Source organism: Betta splendens, chromosome 6, assembly GCF_900634795.4.
Source record: "Betta splendens chromosome 6, fBetSpl5.4, whole genome shotgun sequence".
Taxonomy (NCBI): domain Eukaryota; kingdom Metazoa; phylum Chordata; class Actinopteri; order Anabantiformes; family Osphronemidae; genus Betta; species Betta splendens.
In genome coordinates this window covers 19,545,663-19,566,800 of record NC_040886.2, presented here as the reverse complement: position 1 = coordinate 19,566,800, position 21,138 = coordinate 19,545,663, and the positions used below count along the sequence as shown (strand labels likewise).

The window sequence follows — 21,138 nt, the reverse complement described above, 5'->3', positions numbered from 1 at the left end:
TTCTGTACTATTCCAGTCTGTCTGTGGTGCACAGGGTGTTTCCTCCCTACCTGCCTCAGTGACCACAGGCAGCGACAGGTACGTGTCCGTGAACAGAGGAGACAAGGCACTAAAGTCACTTTTGTCTTCATCAGACAGCTGAGTGAAAGCTCGAACACTGAGCCTGAAGGACACAGGTTCTCAGCAGTCAGGAAACATACATAACCACGAGCAGAGATGTGTCATTGAAACAGGATTGGCAACATCTATATTTGATGAAATAACAATTCTCCCAAAATCTACAGGGAAATCGAACAGCTAAGATGGTCTTTTCACTACCTGTAGGCAGTTTTTGGTTTCAGTGGACCATCACAGAAATGATTTAACTCTCCACTGCCACGTGGCTCATGGTCACATGGTCCCCCCAGCGATTCCATACCGGTTCCCAGCCTAACCTCAAAGTTAGTGGAACTGCAGTTACTGGGAAAGTAACTTGTCTGGTAGGATTTAATGGAGCTGTTGAATTTATAGTGCAGGTAGGAAGGCAGAGGGTGCTTTTGATCAGGCTGCACGTCATCCAATCCTGCAAATATACAGTACAAATACCATATATTACGAGTACAAATTTCAGCAATGTCTCCATGACTGCTCATTGTAGTTGTTTTTAGAAAAGAAAGAAAAAAACAGCTGTTTAGTACAGGACAGGACAGTACAAGGATAAATATCAGTAGCAGTAGTGTAAGTGAAAATCCAGGTATGAATGGCGGAACAGGTACACAGGTACGGGTCCAGCTAAAGGCATAGCTAGTAGTGGTAAGGGCAGACGTGCAGACAGGTACACACCTCCAGACTCTAGCACCACCACAGCGAAGAACTTGATAGCTCCGTTGACATCACTGAACCAAGTGCAGTTAAAGCTGAAGGAAATGGAGGACTTGTTGGCCACAGCAGATTTATAACTCACCCTGGTGCTAAGGGGCGGCACTGGAGGACCTGCAATTAGGAAGTCTAAATTAGTTAGATTGTGGCCTGAGGAGCCCCCACAGTGGGACTTAAATACATCAATGTTCAGAAAGACTGACTAGAGCAGACACATTTATCTGTCCACATCCACCCAGAGCTACAGGAAAACAGTGAATGATGAAAAAAAATAGAAGATTGTTTAAAAAAGAAATGAATCACAACATGCTGCCTCTTACGATCAATCATGGTGATCACACTGTCCTGAACCGCCTCACTCGTGGTGCTGCCCGAGATCACCTTCACAGATATGGTGTAGCGTTTGTGTGGCTCCAGCTGAAAAATTAGGTAGGTGCTGGAGTCTCTCCCAGTGCGTCTGGAGTGGACCAGGATCTGGGAGCTCTGGAGAAGACATTCAATGTTGTAGAAATCATAGTCGGAGCCCGGAGGCACCCAGGAGCAAGAGATGGATGTGGAGCTCTGAGGGCGGCAGTGGAGGCTGTGGACTCGCTCCGGCTCTGTAGTAGGAGACAGCAACAGGATATGAAAGCGAACAGAAGATCAGTCCCTATATCTATTTAGTCTATATCCCATATACTATTTAGAGGTCACCAGCTGAGAAGCAGCACCTGAAGCATCTCCGAGCTTCAGCATGAAGTCATACACATGATCTCAGTTGACGTCGTGGACTAGAAAAGTTAATTGTTTATATTTACTGTTTATATTGATCTGCTCCTAAAATATTTCAGCTCTCTGAACTATTTCTTACCTCAGCTGGTCACAGCAATCTGAGCTCAGATCTGCTTTAAGGCTATAACAGACAGTAGAAACTTGGCCCTTTCTTTATTTTCAGGCCAACGTATTTTTGTGAAGTAAGTGAGGTGCTGCCACCTACTGGTCCGGATGCTGCTGATAACGGAACTGCTGTAGGTGGGAACAGCTCCAGGTCTGCCGGCACCGCTCACAGTGCACAGGTGGAACGTGTAAAGCCGTCCCGGGAACAGGCCTGTGACGATGCGGCTGCCAGACGTGCGGCTGTGGTAGGGGTTGATCACAGACAGCGGGTCCTGGGGGGTCCATTGCAGGTCAAAGTCATCATAGTCAGAACCCACAGGGCCACTCCATGTGATTTCAAGGGAGGAGTTGGTGACACCTCTAAACAGGAGGGAGGTGGGAGGTCTGGGAGCTTAGAGGGACCAGACAAACAGTATGTATTAAACTTTAAAAGCTCTTAATCCCAGTTCTAAACATTTACTCCAGGCTTAAGGTTTTATACTTATTACACTGCAACTAACTGATAAACATTACACATTATATTTTGATGAAAATCAGTTAGTCAATCAAAAGAAATTAATTTGCAGCATCAAAATGAATCAACATTTTTTAATTTAGCCTGATCACCAGCTAGTGCTGTGGGGAAAAAAATTAGCTGTAATCTGATCATCTCTGTTACAGATTTATCCATTTAGGACAAGTTCCTTATCTAGATCTTTCCTCTCATTCGGAATCTCTGATGTGGGATTGATTAATAACAGCTGTAATCATTGACCATAGAAAAACATTTGCTCGTGTTGTCTCACCAGTCCTGCCCAGAGTGCTAGCTCTGTTACGGACTTCTCCACTCAAACTCAGAACCTCGATTCGGTATAGTCGACCTGGTACCAGGTGAGAGAAGATAAACTCTGTGACTTCTGGTCCCAGCTGCTCCTCGACATGCAGTAAGCCATTAGGATTGTAGAGTTGCAGCAGGTATCCACTCAGCTCCCCACCACCGTGGTCCCAGTTCACACACAAATTTTCGGACCGGTTCCCACCACAAGTCTTGAGAGACAACACAGCTGCTGGGACTGAAGCGGAAACAGCCCAAGACAAGGAACCCCTGAAAACTTTAGCTTCATTTTAATGATAATGCATAAAGATCTCCAACATGACAAACTGTAAATAAAACTACCAAATGAAAGGATCACTCCATTCAGTGTTTCACATTATGACAACTCAGTTCCACTATCCTCACCTGTCCTGGCCCAGAGGAAGGACTGGCTGCTCTGGTCACCGCTGTGGCTCAGAACCACCACCTTGTATGAAGCGCCAGGTCTGAGGTTCTCAAACGAGCACTGTTGACCTGTGGACTGGACCCGTCGTCGCTCCTGCAGCGAGTCATCACTTTTATACAAGAAAACCTCATAAAGCTCAAAGTCTCCATCAGGTGGAGACCAGGAGAAGGACAGCGAGGTGGTCCTGTTAGTTGTAATGGTCAGGTCAGTGACGGCCGCAGGACCTGGAGAGGACAAGGTGAAGCGGGAGAGGAGGAAGAGGAGGAGGAACGTGGGGGAGGAGAAGGAGAAGAAAGAGGAGGAAGGAGAAGGAGCGGGGGGAGAAGGAATAGGAAGAGAAGGAGGAGGAAGAGAAGAGAAAGAGAAGTAGGGGGGAAAGAGGAAGAAGAGAAAGAGGAGAAGAAAGGGGGGAGGAGAGGAAAGACGAAGAAGAAGAAGAGGAGGAGGGGGAGGAGAAAGAGGAGGAGGAGCAGAGGGGGGAGAGGAGGAGAAGAAGAAGGAGGAAAAGGGGAAAAAAGGAGGAAGGAGATACTGCCCATGATTCCACACGGATATTTACAGAAAACATACTTGAGTGTTTGTTTGACTTTGGTCTTACGAGTTCGAGCCTCAGCGCTGACCCCCGGGCTGTGGACCCCTCCGCTCGTAGTCTGGACCACGACTTTGTACTTCTTTCCCGGAGTGAGGCCGTTAAACGTGTGTGTTGTTCTTCCAAAAGGCTCAGAGCAGTTAGTGACCAAGCGGCCTCTGCTGTCCAGAACCTGCAGGTCATAGCGGTCTGCGATGCCCAGAGCTTCCTGCCACCTCACCCAGAGGCTGCAGGTGCTGTGGAGGTTGTCCACCTGGAGCCCAGACACTTCAGAAGGGACTGAACACATAAATCAGGCTTTTACTTTGCTATTGTTACAGCTTTTAGTTTAGAGCAGCGTTTTCTCTATGTGAACCACACATATCTAAGTGTTCACCTGTGCGTCCTGAGGCTGTGTTGTTGTTGAGCAGCTCTCCACTAACCGACTGAACCATCACCTTGTACAGCTGTCCCGGCTGCAGTGAAGCGAACGTCACCTCGTTCTGCTGCTTGAAAACCGACCGTACGTCCAGCTGGCGGCTGTTATGGTACAGGAACACAGAGTACCCGTCCACATCGCCCTGACCCGGGGTCCAGCTTACTTTCAGGCTGCTACTGTCTCCACTGTTACTGATGTGGATGTTCTTCACTTTGCTGGGAACTGAGGAGGAGACACAATAAACAGGTTCCCAAACCAATACTGACCACAATAGGTTACATTAGTGTTTAATGTGCAGCATGTGATCATCAGTTTTCATACACTCTGATTCATCAACACTAAGGAACAGTAGCAGTCTTTTCACCTGTGCGTCCCTCCACAAACTGGGCCTTTTGATTTGGGCCACTGAAGGTAGAGACCAGGATTTTATAAAGGCGCCCAGGAGTGAGCGACGGCAGGACACACTCCCCCCTGCTGCTGCCCAGAGTGATGGGAGGGAACACTTTCAGATCATTGAACAGCAGCTGAACCTCATAATGGTCCACATCTCCTGGGGCGGCCAACCACCTCACCATCAGGTACTCGGTCCCCTGCTCAGCCAGGACCAGTGACTGGACGGCTGCTGGGACTGCACAGAAAAGGAGCAGTGGCAATTAGCGAGGGCGAGGTTGTTTTTACAATTAACTAGAAAAAGTCATTTCTTGAAAAATTACGTGGGAAACATAACGTTGACGATAATGTGTCAAACACCGTTATGTTGCTGACATCGAACCGTTTACTACGACAAAAAGATGACAATGAAAGATTGAAAAGATAACAAAGATTAAAAAGATGACAAAAATTACAAAGTCGAGGTCAAGACGCCTGAACTAATTGCCAAACCTACTGTCATGGTTGATGATCCAGGACTGGGGCCAGTATGACTAAATGTGTATTCATTACAGAACACATTTAATATACAGTAAATCAGACAATTACACATGCATGGAATAAATCAGTATCTCAGAAATTCATAAAAAACTTTAGAACATTTTAGTATTTACAGATTAATCATAATGTACCTGGGATCTCTGGTTTACAAACATAATTTTGTTTCTAAATATATATTGACCTAATATTTTTTTAATTGCTTTTAGTAAGGTGTATGATATATCAAGTGCTAATATATAACTAATAGAAATGTAGTTTTAGTACTATGTCTGTGTGTATCTCAAGTTGTTGCAGGTATCTAGCCTAGAAGTCTTGTCAGCTGGTGCTGGGGACTTCTAGGGCGAAGAGTCCAAGTCATCCTACCTTCCCTGGTCTGGATCAGGGCAGTGTTTCCTGAGGGACAAGGCACCTATGTTGGACTTAGACCACCTGTGAAATACCTAAATTGTTTTTTTGGCAATACCTCAATAAAAGCTGAAATATTATAAAACATTTGTCTGTTTTCCCTCATTAGGTATATACACATACAAAAATAGTTCAGTGAAACAGCAATAGTCAAAGCCAACTTTATTTCTAACCAATGCATCAGCACTATAATGCTGGATAAGATACCGTCACAGTTCAATTTGCAGACCACAAAATGAACGGGTAGGATTCATAGTTATGTTGAAAGCATAGTTTCTGGAGTAGAACAGGTACAGTCATGGGCAGTTGGCTGGGGAGATGTGAGGATCTTTTTTTGTCTTCACGTGTTGGAAGACATTGGAAGCAGTGCAGCTGCTGTACAGATGGAGGATGCAGCTGTTTTCCTTGACACCACTCTAGAAGGTATAAAGAATAGAATAGCAGATTAATGAAATGACCAGTATTTCCTATGTATCTCACAACCTTTACAGATCTAAACAATAAATAGAGGTAGTTAGATCAGTTTTAATGGTGTGTGGAGCAAACACATTTTCAACTTATTTTATAGTGCTGGTTTGTTAAATCTTAGCATGACATTAATGACCTCCTTTCTGTCAGGTTGCTCAAATTCTGCTCAGAGGGCCGGTGGGACAGGGATGTTTACAAAGTCCTCCATAGAACAACCTGAGTCCAGCAGGACTTTATTGAAGATGGTTTCCATCACATTTTCCACATAATCTGCACCATAACACTAGAGTTACAAATTACCCGTCAACAGACTAAAATATCAAAATAAGTTGACCAACTTCATACAGAGTAAATACATAGACAATAATATAGATCAGATTATGAATACCACAACTACTGAAATGTGAAATGCAAAATCTCTGTCAAATAAAACTGCATATTGACCAACAAATGACTATACTGCTGTTAAATGTACATACCTTTGCTCCTGAGGTGAGCACTCTTCTACTCTTCTACAAGGTTGTCAGCTTGTCAGTTTAAGAAGCAACCTCCTCGCGTTTCGGTAGCTGGCATGCGTCAGCCTGTATAAAAAACATGTCACGTTTACAGCTAAAGTAGCTGACTAGATAAGCAACAACACACATGTTAGACTTAGATAGAACTTGCAATTACCCAAATCACGGGTCTACTTGGGCTACAACATACACACGACAGGCTCTGTAGTAATTAGAAACACAGCTGACTCTCACAACTTACTAGCGCTAGCCGCCAGCTGCTAACGCTAGCCGCTAAAGCTGCACTACTATCGCGCTAGCAGCTATAATGTGAGCTGAGTGAATGACCTCAGTACCATATATCACACGATTCGAACCGGACAAATGCTGGAGAGGCTTGGACTCATCCAAATTGCGTGTCAGCACCTTGCAACACTGTCTCTCTCTCTGTCGTTGTAGCTGTTAGATTCAACGGTTCTAGCAATTAGCATTCCTTACACAGGAGGGAAGCTACATTATAAACAGAGAAACTTCTGGAGTACATACATCAAATAAGAATCAAGCATGTACTTACGTTTGGGGAAGCAGCAGGTGGATAACGTCTTGAGGAACAGGGCGCTTCTTCAACCTGAGTGACTTCTTCTTTTGTCTTTTAAAGGCAGGTGGCAATCAACTGAAAGGTGCATTAGCGCCACCTCCTATGGTAGACTGCGCAGTCAGTGACTTCTTCTTCTTTTGTCTGTGACTGGAGTGACTGAAACTAAATGTTTCAGGTACATTTAGGGGTCCAGGTTTGTCTGGGGGGGGGCGAAGCTGGTTCTGTGATTGGTCAGCGCGAATGTAGACGTATCCAGTCCGCCAAATTTGAAACGATGCTTCTTGAACCGGATTGGATAAACTCTCAAAAATGTGAAAAAGGTAGGGGGCGTACTTCTAACACACCAGGAGTGTCTTAATGTGACCCAGGGAGTCAAATAAACGTACCAGAATGTCCAAAAAGTAAATTTTGCATGTGCATGGACCTGTAAAAAATGCGCCCTCACTTTTTTTTTAACACTTTAGCTGTGACATCAATACACACTAATGGAAAAGCTGAGAATTCGTCAAAAGCCACCTTACACTTAAATGCTCACAAAAACGCTGAGTTACATGGAGAAAGTTGAAGGATGATAGACGCTTTTAAAGTTTAAATCATGAATCTACGCCAAGGTATGACGATGTTAGAAGTTGATGAAAAAGTTGACAAGAAATTAACGATGATTCCCAGAGCACTGAGATGATGAAACAGACTGAAAAATGGGGCGAAATAATAATAACTAGGAAAAGGATTTCCACAAGAAAATGCAGAGTGAATGCTTCCACACTGAATGTATTACTGCTGAAAATAGCTGAAACATTTAAAACATATCTGAAAGTAGCTTAAGCACATAAAGTATAGATGAATGTATCTGAAGAGAATCAGGAGTTGTTCTAACAGAGTTGAATTTTGCAGAAGAAGCTGAAGTTGTTGAATTTTAAATTAAGAAAACTTGAAAAAGATTTGCTGTAATTGAAGAACTGCTGAAAATGAATGAAGTGTGTAAAGGTTTGCTTAATTGGATGTAATTTAGCTCAAGGTAGTAAGTAGCTAAATATAATAATTAAAAAGTTTTAGTTTCAAAAGCTGAAAGAATAGTTCAAAATTGTACAAATATTTGATATATTTAATGTTTCTGCAGATAATTGCTAAAGAGTGAAATAGTGTTATTAATTAATCATAATTAACCAGTCAAAAGCAGAAACACTGCCAGTGAAGCAAACGATTTTGATTGGTGCTTTTATTCTGTAATGATCTGGAGGAGGTGTGTGTGGGCAATTACTAAACTATACATTTGTAGTCATTATAGTCAAGTCTTTTATTTTGAAAGGATTTGGAAAAAAAGCTAAATATATGAATTCCTGCTTTTATTTTAAAAGGATTTGGAGTAGGTGTGCATGATTAATTTTCTAAATTATGAAATAGTCTCATTAACTAGTCACAATTACGCATTTAAAAGCACAAATAATGCTATTCGGCTAAAGACATAGATTGGTGCTTTTATTTTGAATTGACTTGTATGTGCTTAACAAACAAAAACTGAAGGTTGCAATAGTATAAAGGTTGACCTAATGCAAAGGTAAATATGCTAATACAACATTATCCATCAATCATAGGTTAACAGGGCTTAGAGAGGACAACGCTCAAAAGGTTTCTCCAGATGGAGAATCAAGATTATAAATATGCTGTAATTTTAACATAGTTATGTTATTAAACAAGTGGTTGAAAGTAAACTAGTAATGCAAAAGTAAATACTCAAATAGAACATCATGCATCAATCATTGCAAGTGTCACTCCTTCTCACACCAGTTTCAGTTAGGGTGACATAAATTACATGAAAATCTTTCTGTGGGTGGGTAAATTGGTTTTAAATGCTATTAGCATTAACATCTTAGAAAAGTAATTAAAGAAGAAAAAAAAAAGAAAAAAATGTAATAATGTAATGCAGAGGCTGAAAATACAAAATAAAAGCAGAATTATTTCTAATACATTGTAAGATTTTAATGTTTGTTTTCATACTAAAAGGATCTGAGGTGTGTGTTGGTAATTAAACAATAAATTAGGTTCATTACTATAATGAAAAGTAGAATTAGTGGTATTTAAGCTAAAGGTCTGTATTGATGCTTTTATTTTGACATGATTTAGAGAAAGTTAGAGCAGCTGTAGACACTGAGCAGTAGGAGTTGGACATCTCAGTCAAAAGTTTCTGAGCTCAATTACTGATCTACTGCAGCTGCGCCATTGTCATGGGGACGGTTCTCCAAAGGCAGGGACTTTTACAGATCAGCTCAATCAGTTGGCCCAGGAGGGTTATTACCGCTCTGAGCCACTAAGGCTTATGGGTAAAGTAACCATTGTTGTGTTTATAGTGTTATACTTAAAGTTAGGATTTAAGTAATGTTATAACTTATAACAAAAATATCTAAGGTTCTTATTTAATAGATTAGCATAGAAATTAGCTGCACAGGTCTCAATTGGCATAGCTTAGCTCTCGCTAAATATTTATGTTATTAAGCGAAGACTTGAATGTTGAAGCAGTTTCAATGTAAACCTAAGGCAATTTAAGTAAAGTTCAAAGAGATCTGCTAAAATTCAAGAAACACTAAAATGAAGGAAGTATGCAAAGGATTGCTTATTGTTATAATTCATTTTTATACCTCTGACTGGTTAATGACTGCTAATTGGTAGGACTATTTTACCGTTTAGCAATTGCCCACACACCTTCTCCAACCCCTTTCAGAATAAAGCACTAATCTAACTTTTTTCAATTTCTGTTTTTGACTAGTTATTTATGACTACTCAATGAACCCTTTTTCCAGTCTAGCAATTTAGGACACACATTTCCTAAAACTCCTTTCAAAATAAAAGCACCAATCTAATTCTTTAGCCTAAATATCACTTTTCTGCTTTTGACTAGTTGATTTTGACTAGTTTAAACTTAAATTAAACTTGCCAATTACCTGCACACACTTCCTTCAAATATTCAACTTTTTTCAATCTAAATTCCACTACTTGGTCTGCAGCAAATTTCAGCTGTATTAAATATTTCCAAAATGTTGAGCTATTCATTTAGCTTTTTGAAATCAAAACTATTTAATTACAATATTTAGCCATTTTAATACATTTCGCTATATTACATCAAATTAAGCAAACCTATACACTTTTCAGGAATATATTTGTCACGATCTGTGCTGGTTCCTGTTTTACTCTGAAAGGACTTCCTGGTCATAGCTCATCTCAGCTGTTTCTGTCATTATCCGGTTCCCATTATCCACACCTGTCTGTAATTAGTAATCCACACCAGTATATAGCCTCCACCTCTCACACACTTGAGTTGCCAGATTGTCGAGTCTCAGTACCACATTCCAGCGTTCTAGTATAGCCATATTGTCTTTTGATCATGTCTGTTACTGACCGCCAATTCCTGCCTGTCCCTCGTCTGTACCTTCGCCTTGGATCCTGTGGTAATTTTCTGACCGTCTGACCTCGAGTTTTGCCTAGCCCTAGTCTGTACCTCTGCCGAGTTAACTTGTGTACCGAACCTCTGACTGTTTACTGGATCTGATCTTGCCTGTCCCTTTTGGTGTCTGAAGAATTGAGACTCACTGTGTATGACCTGGACTGCCTGACTACGTCGATACAATAAACATTGTTTATTCATCAAGCTCTCGAGTGTACTGTGCATGTGGGTCCGACATCTGCCGAAGTCTGACAACATTCAGCATGGAAGCATTCACTGTGCATTTTCTTATGAAAATGCTTTATCTAGTATAGTCTCATTAACTAATCATAATTAACCAGTCAAAAGCAGGAAATGTGCTATTTAGTCTAAATATTTGGATTGGTGGAGGAAGGAAGGAAATCAATGTAGTTATATTATGAACTGAATGCATAAACTTGCCTCCAATGGGAATCAAAACACATCTTCTATTCCTGAGTCAAGGACTTATACCGTTGAGCCACAGGATTTTTTCTACAAAAGCTAATGATTTTGACTTATGCTTTAATTTTTAAAGGATTAGGGGGATGTGTGTGCTTAACTGGTAAAGTTTGAACAGTGTCAGTAACTACCCAGTCAAAAGCAGAAAACATGCTAAGGAGCAATTGGATTGCTTTTATTGTGAAAAGATTTTGAGGGATTTATAATAGATAATATTTTATTACAAACCATGCATCAGTCATTGCAATGGTCACTCCTTCTCACACCAGCTTCTGTTAGGGTGCCAGAAATACTCACTATTAATTATGGTGTAAGTTTTATGTTTGTGGCCACAATTCTTACTCCTCAGTCTCATTTTAAAAATGCCAGCACTTCTGCGCTTTTCCTCAAAACCCTCACAGACAAATGCATTAGAGTGTATGGGAGAAATTTTAGAACTCTTGTCACTTGTTGCTTTGAGGCAGATACAGACTAAAGTATAGGTCTGATGGCTTAACCAGACACATCATTAGAAAGAAGACAAGTATGACCACGAACGAGTGAAAAAAATTTGTTCAGGGATTAAAAACTGTGGCTGTAGTGAAGAGTTAAACAGAAAGGTATCAGCCTAAAGAAACGTGTCCTCACACTCTAGCAGACACAATACACACTAATGGAAAAGCTGAGAATTCTTAAAAAAAACACCCTATGCTTAAACTGCTTTAACTCAGAAAGTATTAAAGATATTAAAAAGCTGAACAATATATATATATAGTTGAAGATTGTTTTGTAGTTCAACTGGTGTCTGTAGCTTAAAGTATGTTGAAGTAGTTAAAGCTAAAAAGGATTTGAAAATGTTTTTTCATTCATTTCAATGGAAAAATTTTTTTAAAAAAGCTCAATAACTTAAAGATTTGAATGTGAAAAATAATAGCACCTGTCTCCTTAAAAAGCTGATTATTTTGATACTTGAATGGTTTCTATAGCTGAAAGTATGTGGGACTAGATGTAGAAAAACGTACGGAAGAACGCTAACTATGAACTACTATAACTATAATAAAGATTAGAAAAACAATACAGTGAATGTTGGAAGCAAAGCCAAAATGAAGAGCGAGGAAACACAAATAAACCTCTCATCCCAGCAGTATGCAAACCCAGTGGTACCTCATAGCACTGGATCGTTTAACAAAATGATTTAATAAAACAAAAAGGGGTCTGGACTCTCCTACTGAGCCTCATTGAATGAGCCTCATGAAACAGAGGAAAACACTCACAGGTCCGACCGTGGGTGGAGGTGCTGCTCTCATATCTCCCACTGCGTGTGTTCACCAGCACGGTGTAGAGTCTGCCTGGCACCAGGCTGCTAAACACGCATTGGCTCTGAGTCTTTGGGATCGTCTGGTTCTGCAGGAGCACGTTGTTGTGTTTGATGAAGACCAGATAGAAGTCAAAGTCTCCAGCTGCGTGATGCCAGTAAACCTTCAGGTAGTTGTCTCGGGCTCCATGTGTTGCTGTTGGGTTCTGGACTTTTGACGGCTCTGAGAAAGACAGAGGTCAAGACCTGAACATTTCTACCATGTTTTATTTCCATATTTGACATGAACGGACTTACGTGTCCTCTCTCTGACCACGGTATGGTTCTGGTAGCTGCCACTGCGGGATGCGATGGAGATGTTGTAGAGGCGTCCGGCCACCAGAGAGTTAAAAACACACTCAGGGCTGGATTTGGAAACTGCAACAAAGTGAACCATGTCCTTGTGGTCCCTCAGTGTCACCAGGTAACTGTCGACCTCACCTGGAGCCAGACCCCACGACACGCTGAGGAAGTCCGGACGGCCATTGTTACTGACCCGCACCTCCCCCACTGCAGCTGGGACTGAGACGACAGTAGCAGGGCATTAATCACTGCAAATACTTGAAGCTGGTCCAGTGTCTACAAATCAAGTCTTCATCTTGACAGAAAGTGTCTGGCAGACCTTGACAGCGTTTTATTGTTGTTGTAAACACCTGAAAATTCATGCTTCAATTCCTTACACAAACACACATGCACACACAGTCGTGTTTCACGTCTAAGTGGGGACTCCCCATTGACATTGCCTTTCCTAGCCCCTTACCCTAACCCTCACAAATAAAGGCAGACGTCTAACATTTGCTCTAATCCGAACCAAAACTCAATTCTAACCTCAGCCCTCACATCTTGACCATCAAAAGCCTTCGGACTGGTGGGGAACCGCCAAGTGTCCCCACGTTGTCACAGTGTCCTCACCTTGATAGTAAAAACATTGGTTTATGGTCCCCATGTCGAAGGAAAAACATGTACACACACACACACACACATTGCACTGCTAAAAGACATGTGTGTCTTGGGCTCATGTGTAGTTAAAAGCTTTTCCTCGATGCAATTGTTTAATGTTCTAAAATGTTCTATTTTCAGACCCATCTGGCTTCAAATCACATTTTATTTTCTAGTTAACACCTGCAGTGTAAACAGTTTATATACTTTGGTCTTGGTTGGGATCTGGTCTCACCTGTGCGGCCCTCGGCCACGGTCTGTCTGGAGAGATGTCCAGCTCTGACTGTGGTGACCACAGTGCGGTACAGAGCTCCAGGAATCAGAGATCCAAAGCTGACACTGGTTGTTTTTGGCTCCACGCTCTCATTCTTGATAACACTGCTTTCGTGGATCAGCAGGACCTGATAAAAGTCCAGGTCTCCAGAGGCTTGTTCCCAGTGCACCCGCAGACTGTCGGTGGTTCCATCATTGGAAAACTGCAGCCTGACAATCTGCGCTGGACCTTAAAGAACAAGCAGATGCTCTAAACACACAAAGATAACTACTTATGCTGATAAAATAGCACAACAAATCATTCATGAGTAGATTTCAGAGTCCCCTGGGACCAGGGTCCAACCGAACTCCTCTGGACTTTCTAGCTCCTGACAAAGTACAACAGACAAATAAACCACACCCACTTGTCCATGCTGTCACATTAGTAAAGCTGGTCAGGTTCCCACTGATGGTCAACACAGACACTGAGTACTGGCGTCCTGGGGTGAGGTTCTGGAAGGAACACTCTCTGGACTCCCAGGGAAGGAACCTTTGAGTCATCACAGTGGTGGAGTCTGCCTGTCTGAGGAGCACCGTAAACGTGTCCCAGTCTCCAACTGGTTGATTCCACAGGACACTCAGACCAGTTTGATTAAAGTGACGAACAACAAGCTGCTGCACAGGGCCAGGAGCTGAAAGGTACAGGAAGGAGAAGAGAGGATCGGGGGGTTGGTTGGTAGAGGGGAGCAGAGATGAACAGAGGGGAGCACAGGGGAGTAGAAGAGAGTAGGTAAGAGCAGAGAGGAACAGAGGGGAGCAGAGAGGAACAGAGGGGAGCAGAGATGAACAGAGGGGAGAAGAGAGGAACAGAGGGGAGCAGAGAGGAACAGAATAAATAATAAAATAAAGAGGGGGTAATATTTGTGTTTTTTTGAAAACATCCACTTTCAAACAGAACTCACGCAGCGATCCCTGGCAGGACACTGAGTTTCTCAGACCCCCACTGTGAACCGTGACTTCTGCTCTGTAGAGTCTACCCGGAACCAGAACCAGGTCCAAGATAAACTTTGTTCTGACTTTACTGATGGTCTCATTGAGCAGAACAATGGAACCGTTCCTCAGAACAATGCTGTACCTGTCCCAGTCCCCTGAGGGCGGCGTCCAGCTGGCGCTCAGGGTTCTGCCCAGAGGCACCACAGACAGAGACGACACCGGGTCCGGCACTAAGACAATACCAAGCACAGGCTTTAATGAAGCAAATGGACAAAAACAGGCTGAAGATTCTCTGCTCGTGGTGACCAGCGCAACGACGTGAAACATGGAGCTCACCCGTCCGGCCACTTGCCCAAGTCTCAGAATTTTGTCCTCCAGCTATGGTCTTCACCGACAGCTCGTAGCTGCGACCGGGGCTCAGACCCTCAAAGATCACCTGGGTTGCGTTGGGCTGCAGGCGGTGCTGCCGAGGAGCGGACTGTGAGTCCGACAAGGTGAGAAGGTAGAAGTCCACACCTCCATCAGCTGAGCCCCAGGAGGCCCGCAGATGAGTGGAGCTGCCCTCACTGTCCATCCTTAGATCGGACACAACTGCTGGAACTGAGGATCAACAGTCGCCTTTTATTTATTCCAGTTTTATCAGAACCAAGCAGAACCAAGCAAAACAAAATTATTTGCCCTGAACTAAGATCATTTATTCACAGAACAGAATCAGAAGATTTCAGACACAGACTTCAAACACTAACTATGATTTCTCCTGATGAGATGAACAAATCCAAAGAGGGGCTTCAGGAAACTGACCTGTGACAGCGTGGGTGGAGCTGGATGTTTGCAGGCCCACAGCTTCTGTTACCACGGTGACGGTGTAGCGGGTTCCAGGCCGCAGGCCATTCAGCTGAGTGGATCTCACAGTGTTGTTTACGGTAATGTTTTTTAGTGATACCCATTCGTGATCCATTAGCAGCAGAATCCTAAACTGTTCAATTTTGCCAGGACCCGCCTGCCAGCAAACACTGAGGCAGTGTGAGGACAAAGGCTTAGCCTGGAGATTCCGGACAGAGGAAGGGGCTGAGGAGAGAGACACACCTTACTGACATCCTGCAGATAGCACGAGCAGCTCAACCCATAAGTACATTACATTATTCGGGTTTAGATAGTGTATAATTGTGTTGGTGGGTAATACTGGTATTAATATTGTAAGTGTTATTGCATCTTATGGTATGGGCAATGTTGACAGTATGGGAAGATAAAATGTAATACCAAAGAGGGTAGAACTAGATAAGTATTACTTCCTTCTACTCACTTTCAAGCATGTAATGTGTGAGTTATAGAGATGAACGGATGCTGATATTATTCATTACACGTTTTGGTTTTTCTTTTATGTTTATGTGCTTGAAAAAAATATATAAATAAAGTAAAATAAATCCACTACGCATCTTACCTGTAGAAGCCGAGGTGAGACATGACTGGACTTCTGGTACCGGGTACCAGAAGTCCAGTCATCTGTCTAGTAATTGGAAGTTAAGTCAGGGATTAGCGATCAGCTACTATGCTGTGTTTACATTATCTCTGTGTGTTCAATTTGTGGCCTGACTATCTGCCCCCGCTTGTACATATGCATTCACATTCATTCCCTCTGTCCATGCGCCTCCTGCCACACCGCTCCCCTGATCCTCCCCTCTGCCCCCTGTTGCTTATTTAATGTTGCCAGGTGTTTTCTAGTCCTGTGAGCCAGGCTTTCCTGTTAATAGTTTTTTCCTCCCATTCCTTGATTTTGTCTTGTTGTGTAGGGGAGTGTTTTTGGTTGTGTTGCATGCTTTTTAATAAACATGTTTGCCAGCCCATCTCTTTTTGGGTCTTTTAACATTTTTTTGAAACGGTCTGCAATATTCTGGCATAGCTTGACAGTATGTGTGTGAGTAAATGTGTGTGTGCGTGTGGCGGGTGCAGTTCTGTATTTAGGCTCTGTTCTGGACCTGCTGCCGCAGAAACAATGTGAGGAGGGAAGTGGCTGGAAACAAACACTAAAAGCCGAGCAACACTTCAGGCATTGAAACATCTGTTTGTTGTTACCTGAAACTAAATATATATTTTACTGATGTATTCAATTATTGTTTCTGCACACATTGATTTACTGACCACACAGCAGAGACATTGTCTCATGCGCTTCAGTCAGCTTGGGTTTAGAGGACCTGGAGCCTGGGTTTGGTGTCTAGTTATTGATCTACATCATGAGGTCGCACATGCTGACTAGATGAATCCTCAGCAGCCCTGTGCTTACCTGACGACTGGATTCACAGTTCCTACCTGTGCGAAGCAAGGCACTGCTCCTCTGTCCGTTCTTCCTGGAAACCACTGTTAAGCGGTACAGGGTCCCGGGTTCCAGACCCTTGATGTGACAGATGAAGGTGGTCCTGGTCTCTTTAGATAAGTGACAGTGAGTTGATCGCATCCAAGAAACATCCTCAATGACCAGGCTGAACTCACACCACACGCCGTCACTGGTTACGGTCACCACGGCTAAGTCCGGACCAGACTGGATCTCTGTCAGGTTCACTGAACATGGCGAGGCCCTGGCGGTATGAACCTGGAAAAGGAGATCACAACAAGAGGTTAGGTTTATGGTCAGAGTTAGATGAAGTTTAAAACAGCAAAAACAGAGTGACCTCAAAGGTGACCTGGACCAGACTGCAGAGTCCTGGTGTCGGGTCTGTGTGGAACCCCTGCAGCTACACTTAGCTTAGCTCAAGTGTATTTAGCTTAAGATCATATGAGCAGATAGGTGCTGGTACTGGAGGTATCAACACGTGTTGGTGGTATGAGAGTCTAGATTGGACCATGGTCCAATCTAGGTGAACACACAAACACCTGGCCTCATCTTTAAACAGCTACAAACCCACAGTCCTCCTCCTGCAGAGGTTGAGCACATCAATCAGAGATGAACAGAATATATCATAATAATAACAGTAGAACTTACAGGTGGAGCAGAGGTTTGAAGCATTGCTGTTGTTGGGGGAGCAGTCAGACTTCTTCTGGTCATGGTTAGTGCTGCAGGAGTTGGAGTAGGTGTGTTGAAGACTGGACTGATGGGTGCTGTGCTATGTGTCGTCCTTGTCACAGTTGTGGTTGGAGTTTGAGGTATCAGACTCCTGATGGTGGTAGAAAAATTGGGTGGAGTTGCTGAAGCTAAAGGGGTTGTCTTTTGTTTGGTTGTGAATACTAAACTAGTGGAGGATTTGGGTGTGTTTGATAATCCTGTTGGAGTAAGGGGAAAGAGTCCAACCCTGACCGTTGTGGGTGAAATAATTTGACTTGTGGATGTCGCTGAAGTCTTTGGATAAATAGTAAAGTCTGCAGGAACCACGTGGTGGGTGGTGGTTTCATCATCATTCATCATAAACATTGCTGTAGTGGAGGGAAGTGAAGTTGTTCTTGGAGGTACTGGTGGTGTTGCTGTTGAGTTGGGTGAAGATAAAGCTGTATTGGGTGGCGATGAAGCTGTTTTGGGTGGAGAGAAGGATCTTGAATTGTGTAGATGGGAAGTTGTATTGGGTGGAGATGGTGATGTTGAATTGAGTGGAGATGAAGCTGTATTGGATGGAGATGAAGCTGTGTTGGGTGGAGGTGATAATGTTGAGTTGGGTAGATGTGAAGCTGTATTGGGTGGAGATGGTGATGTTGAGTTGAGTGGAGATGAAGCTCTATCGGGTGGAGCTGAAGCTGTGCTGGGTGGAGGTGAAGCTGTGTTGGGGGAAAGTGATGATGTTGAGTTGGGTAGATGTGAAGCTGTATTGGGTGGAGATGGTGATGTTGAGTTGAGTGGAGATATAGCTGTATTGGATGGAGATGGAGCTGTGTTGGGTGTAGATGGTGATGTTGAGTTGAGTGGAGATGAAGTTGTATTGGGTGGAGGTGAAGCTGTGTTGGAGGGAAGTGATGATGTTGAGTTTGGTAGATCTGAAGCTGTATAGGGTGGAGATGGTGATGTTGAGTTCAGTGGAGATGAAGCTGTATTGGATGGAGATGGAGCCGTGTCAGATGGAGATGAAGCTGCGTTGGGTGAAGGTGGTAATGTTGAGTTGGGTAGATGTGAAGCTGTATAGAGTGGAGAAGGTGATGTTGAGTTCAGTGGAGATGAAGCTGTATTGGATGGAGATGGAGCTGTGTTGGGTGGAGGTGATGATGATGAGTTGGGTAAATGTGAAGCTGTATAGAGTGGAGAAGGTGATGTTGAGTTCAGTGGAGATGAAGCTGTATTGGATGGAGATGGAGCCGTGTCAGATGGAGATGAAGCTGCGTTGGGTGAAGGTGGTAATGTTGAGTTGGGTAAATGTGAAGCTGTATAGAGTGGAGAAGGTGATGTTGAGTTCAGTGGAGATGAAGCTGTATTGGATGGAGATGGAGCCGTGTCAGATGGAGATGAAGCTGCGTTGGGTGAAGGTGGTAATGTTGAGTTGGGTAAATGTGAAGCTGTATAGAGTGGAGAAGGTGATGTTGAGTTCAGTGGAGATGAAGCTGTATTGGATGGAGATGGAGCCGTGTCAGATGGAGATGAAGCTGCGTTGGGTGAAGGTGGTAATGTTGAGTTGGGTAAATGTGAAGCTGTATAGGGTGGAAATGATGATGTTGAGTTGAGTAGCGATGAAGCTGTATTGGGTGGAGGTGATGATGTTGAGTTGGGTAGAGGTGAAGCTGTACTGGGTGGAGATGAAGCTGTGTTGGGTGGAGGTGATGATGTTGAGTTGGGTGGAGGTGAAGCTGTATTGGGTGGAGATGAGGCTGTGTTGGGTTGAATTGATGTTGCGTTGGGTGGAGGTGAAGTTGTGTTAGGTGGACTTGATGTTGAGTTGTGTGGAGGTGAAGGTACTAATGTGTGGCCTTTTCCATTAGTGGGATATGTGGATCCAGAACCGGACAGAACCTCTTGTTGAGAGTTGAATAGGACCCCAGGATTAGTGGATGTAGCTAGAGTCCACAGCCCCGAGGTGCTGACCGACCTCCAGGGCCAAGTTTCTTTGGTCTCGTTGAGACGCCTGGTGCTTCTCTGGGTTCGTTTTGTGTGTGACAGAGTTGCTCTGACGAAACTGCTGAGGCTCAAAGGCTCATTAGTGGATGATTGAAAGATCAACGAGTAAGATGTTGTATCTGAAAAGAGGAAGAAAACAAGTCAGACAGGCAGACAGGCAGAAAGGAAGGCAGACAGGCAGACAGACGGACGGAAAGGCAGAAAGGCAGGCAGGAAGGAAGGCAGACAGGCAGACAGACAGACGGACGGACAGGGAGACAGGCGGGCAGGAAGGAAGGCAGACAGGCAGACAGACGGACAGGGAGACAGGCGGGCAGGAAGTAAGGCAGACAGGCAGACAGACAGACGGACGGACAGACAGACAGACAGATGGGCAGGAAGGAAGGCAGACAGGCAGACAGACAGACGGGCGGAGAGGCAGACAGACAGACAGACAGACAGACAGACAGACAGACAGACAGACGGACAGGCGGGCAGGAAAGAAGGCAGACAGGCAGACAGACAGGCAGGCAGACAGACAGACGGACGGACAGGCAGAAAGGGCGGGCAGGAAGGAAGGCAGACAGACAGACGGACGGAGAGGCAGACAGACAGACAGACAGACGGGCGGACAGGCAGACAGGCGGGCAGGAAGGAAGGCAGACAGGCAGACAGACAGGCAGACAGACAGACGGACGGACAGGCAGACAGGCGGGCAGGAAGGAAGGCAGACAGGCAGACAGGCAGACAGACGGGCAGGCGGACCCTTTGGTTACTTGCAAGCTATAAAGGCTTCCAGGTCAGATGTGGGTGGGGTTTGCGCGCACTGTTTAAGGTGTTTGAGTCCGCGTCACAGATCTGGGATCAGCATTACGAGCGCAATTTGATGAGGAGTCTACTTTAACATTTACATTTAGCCTTTGTCACATTTAGCTAAATGTGAGAAAACGTGTTGTGTCATTTAGTTAAATGTGAGAAAGAAATACGTGCTTCTTTTACATTCGGCACCCCACACATCTCAGCCTCCCTGGACAGAAAGCAGACAAGTGGATTTGCTTTCTTTGGTTTTAAAATGACAGGCAGGCAGGCAGGCAGGCAAACAGACAGACAGACGGGCAGACAGGCAGAACCACAGCTGCTATTGACTTGACTTAGATGTGCATCACACATAAACCAAAGTGGGTCAGTGTTTTTACAGCTGGTGCTGGACTCACCTGAGCCGTGGCACATAGATATGATCCTCTGGATCCCACCTGAATCCAGCTCATACCTGGTCCACCATGAGCTGCTCTGTTGATTTTCTGCCACCGTGACAAGCGAGCCCAGCTTCCTCAGGCGCATGTGTGTGTCAGCCAGTCCTAGCACTCCGTCCGGATCAAGGCAGCCCCAGCGCGATGCCCTGCTACAGGCACTCAGTGTGACAAGGCGGGCATGAGATGGCACCTGAGGGCTGGGATCAGCCCAGAGACACATGGAGGACTGGACATGGAGCAGCCTGCCTCCACCAGCCCACGCCCACTGAAGGGAGGGCCCAGAGGCCCGGCACTGGCCCAGGACCACGCGCTGGCCTTTGGCGGTCAGACACAGCCTGCCAGGGGTCAGCACAATGAGGAACCCGGCTGGGGACAGACACACCAACGTGTCAGTATGAGCTAGACGGGTCTGAACCACTTGAGTAACCTTTAACCTCAAACCACACCACACATGTCTTCCTCCAGACCTAAAATCTGATCCACTAACTGAACCGATAAGAGTTGTGTCTTCATTTATCAAACACATGAAGCAACAGTTTCCTACAAACA

At 44.3% G+C, this 21,138-nt stretch overlaps 1 protein-coding gene and 1 long non-coding RNA gene across 6 annotated transcripts in view; both read right to left on the bottom strand.

Moving 5' to 3' along the window:
- Positions 1-21,138, bottom strand: part of LOC114857010 (receptor-type tyrosine-protein phosphatase beta-like) — a 32,110-nt gene that overhangs the window by 9,891 nt on the left and 1,081 nt on the right. For 2 of the 5 annotated variants that reach the window (XM_029153043.3, XM_055509964.1), the window contains 20 exons: positions 20,551-20,955; positions 17,309-19,476; positions 16,639-16,918; positions 15,133-15,399; positions 14,668-14,931; positions 14,301-14,561; positions 13,764-14,030; positions 13,322-13,588; positions 12,406-12,669; positions 12,068-12,331; positions 4,365-4,628; positions 3,959-4,222; positions 3,592-3,861; positions 2,954-3,217; positions 2,520-2,786; positions 1,835-2,125; positions 1,179-1,457; positions 823-972; positions 319-562; positions 51-163 (listed from right to left, as the gene is read on the bottom strand). In XM_029153043.3, the coding sequence (XP_029008876.3) occupies positions 51-163; positions 319-562; positions 823-972; positions 1,179-1,457; positions 1,835-2,125; positions 2,520-2,786; positions 2,954-3,217; positions 3,592-3,861; positions 3,959-4,222; positions 4,365-4,628; positions 12,068-12,331; positions 12,406-12,669; positions 13,322-13,588; positions 13,764-14,030; positions 14,301-14,561; positions 14,668-14,931; positions 15,133-15,399; positions 16,639-16,918; positions 17,309-19,476; positions 20,551-20,955 (7,113 nt within the window). The remainder of the gene's footprint in view (positions 1-50; positions 164-318; positions 563-822; positions 973-1,178; positions 1,458-1,834; positions 2,126-2,519; positions 2,787-2,953; positions 3,218-3,591; positions 3,862-3,958; positions 4,223-4,364; positions 4,629-12,067; positions 12,332-12,405; positions 12,670-13,321; positions 13,589-13,763; positions 14,031-14,300; positions 14,562-14,667; positions 14,932-15,132; positions 15,400-16,638; positions 16,919-17,308; positions 19,477-20,550; positions 20,956-21,138) is intronic. The other 3 variants (XM_055509962.1, XM_029153044.3, XM_055509963.1) reach the window with 3 other exon arrangements.
- On the bottom strand, positions 5,483-12,056 carry LOC129604284 (uncharacterized). The gene is made up of 3 exons (XR_008695055.1): positions 6,872-12,056; positions 6,283-6,384; positions 5,483-5,751 (listed from the first exon to the last, which is right to left on the bottom strand). It is a non-coding gene; the product is annotated as an uncharacterized LOC129604284 (long non-coding RNA).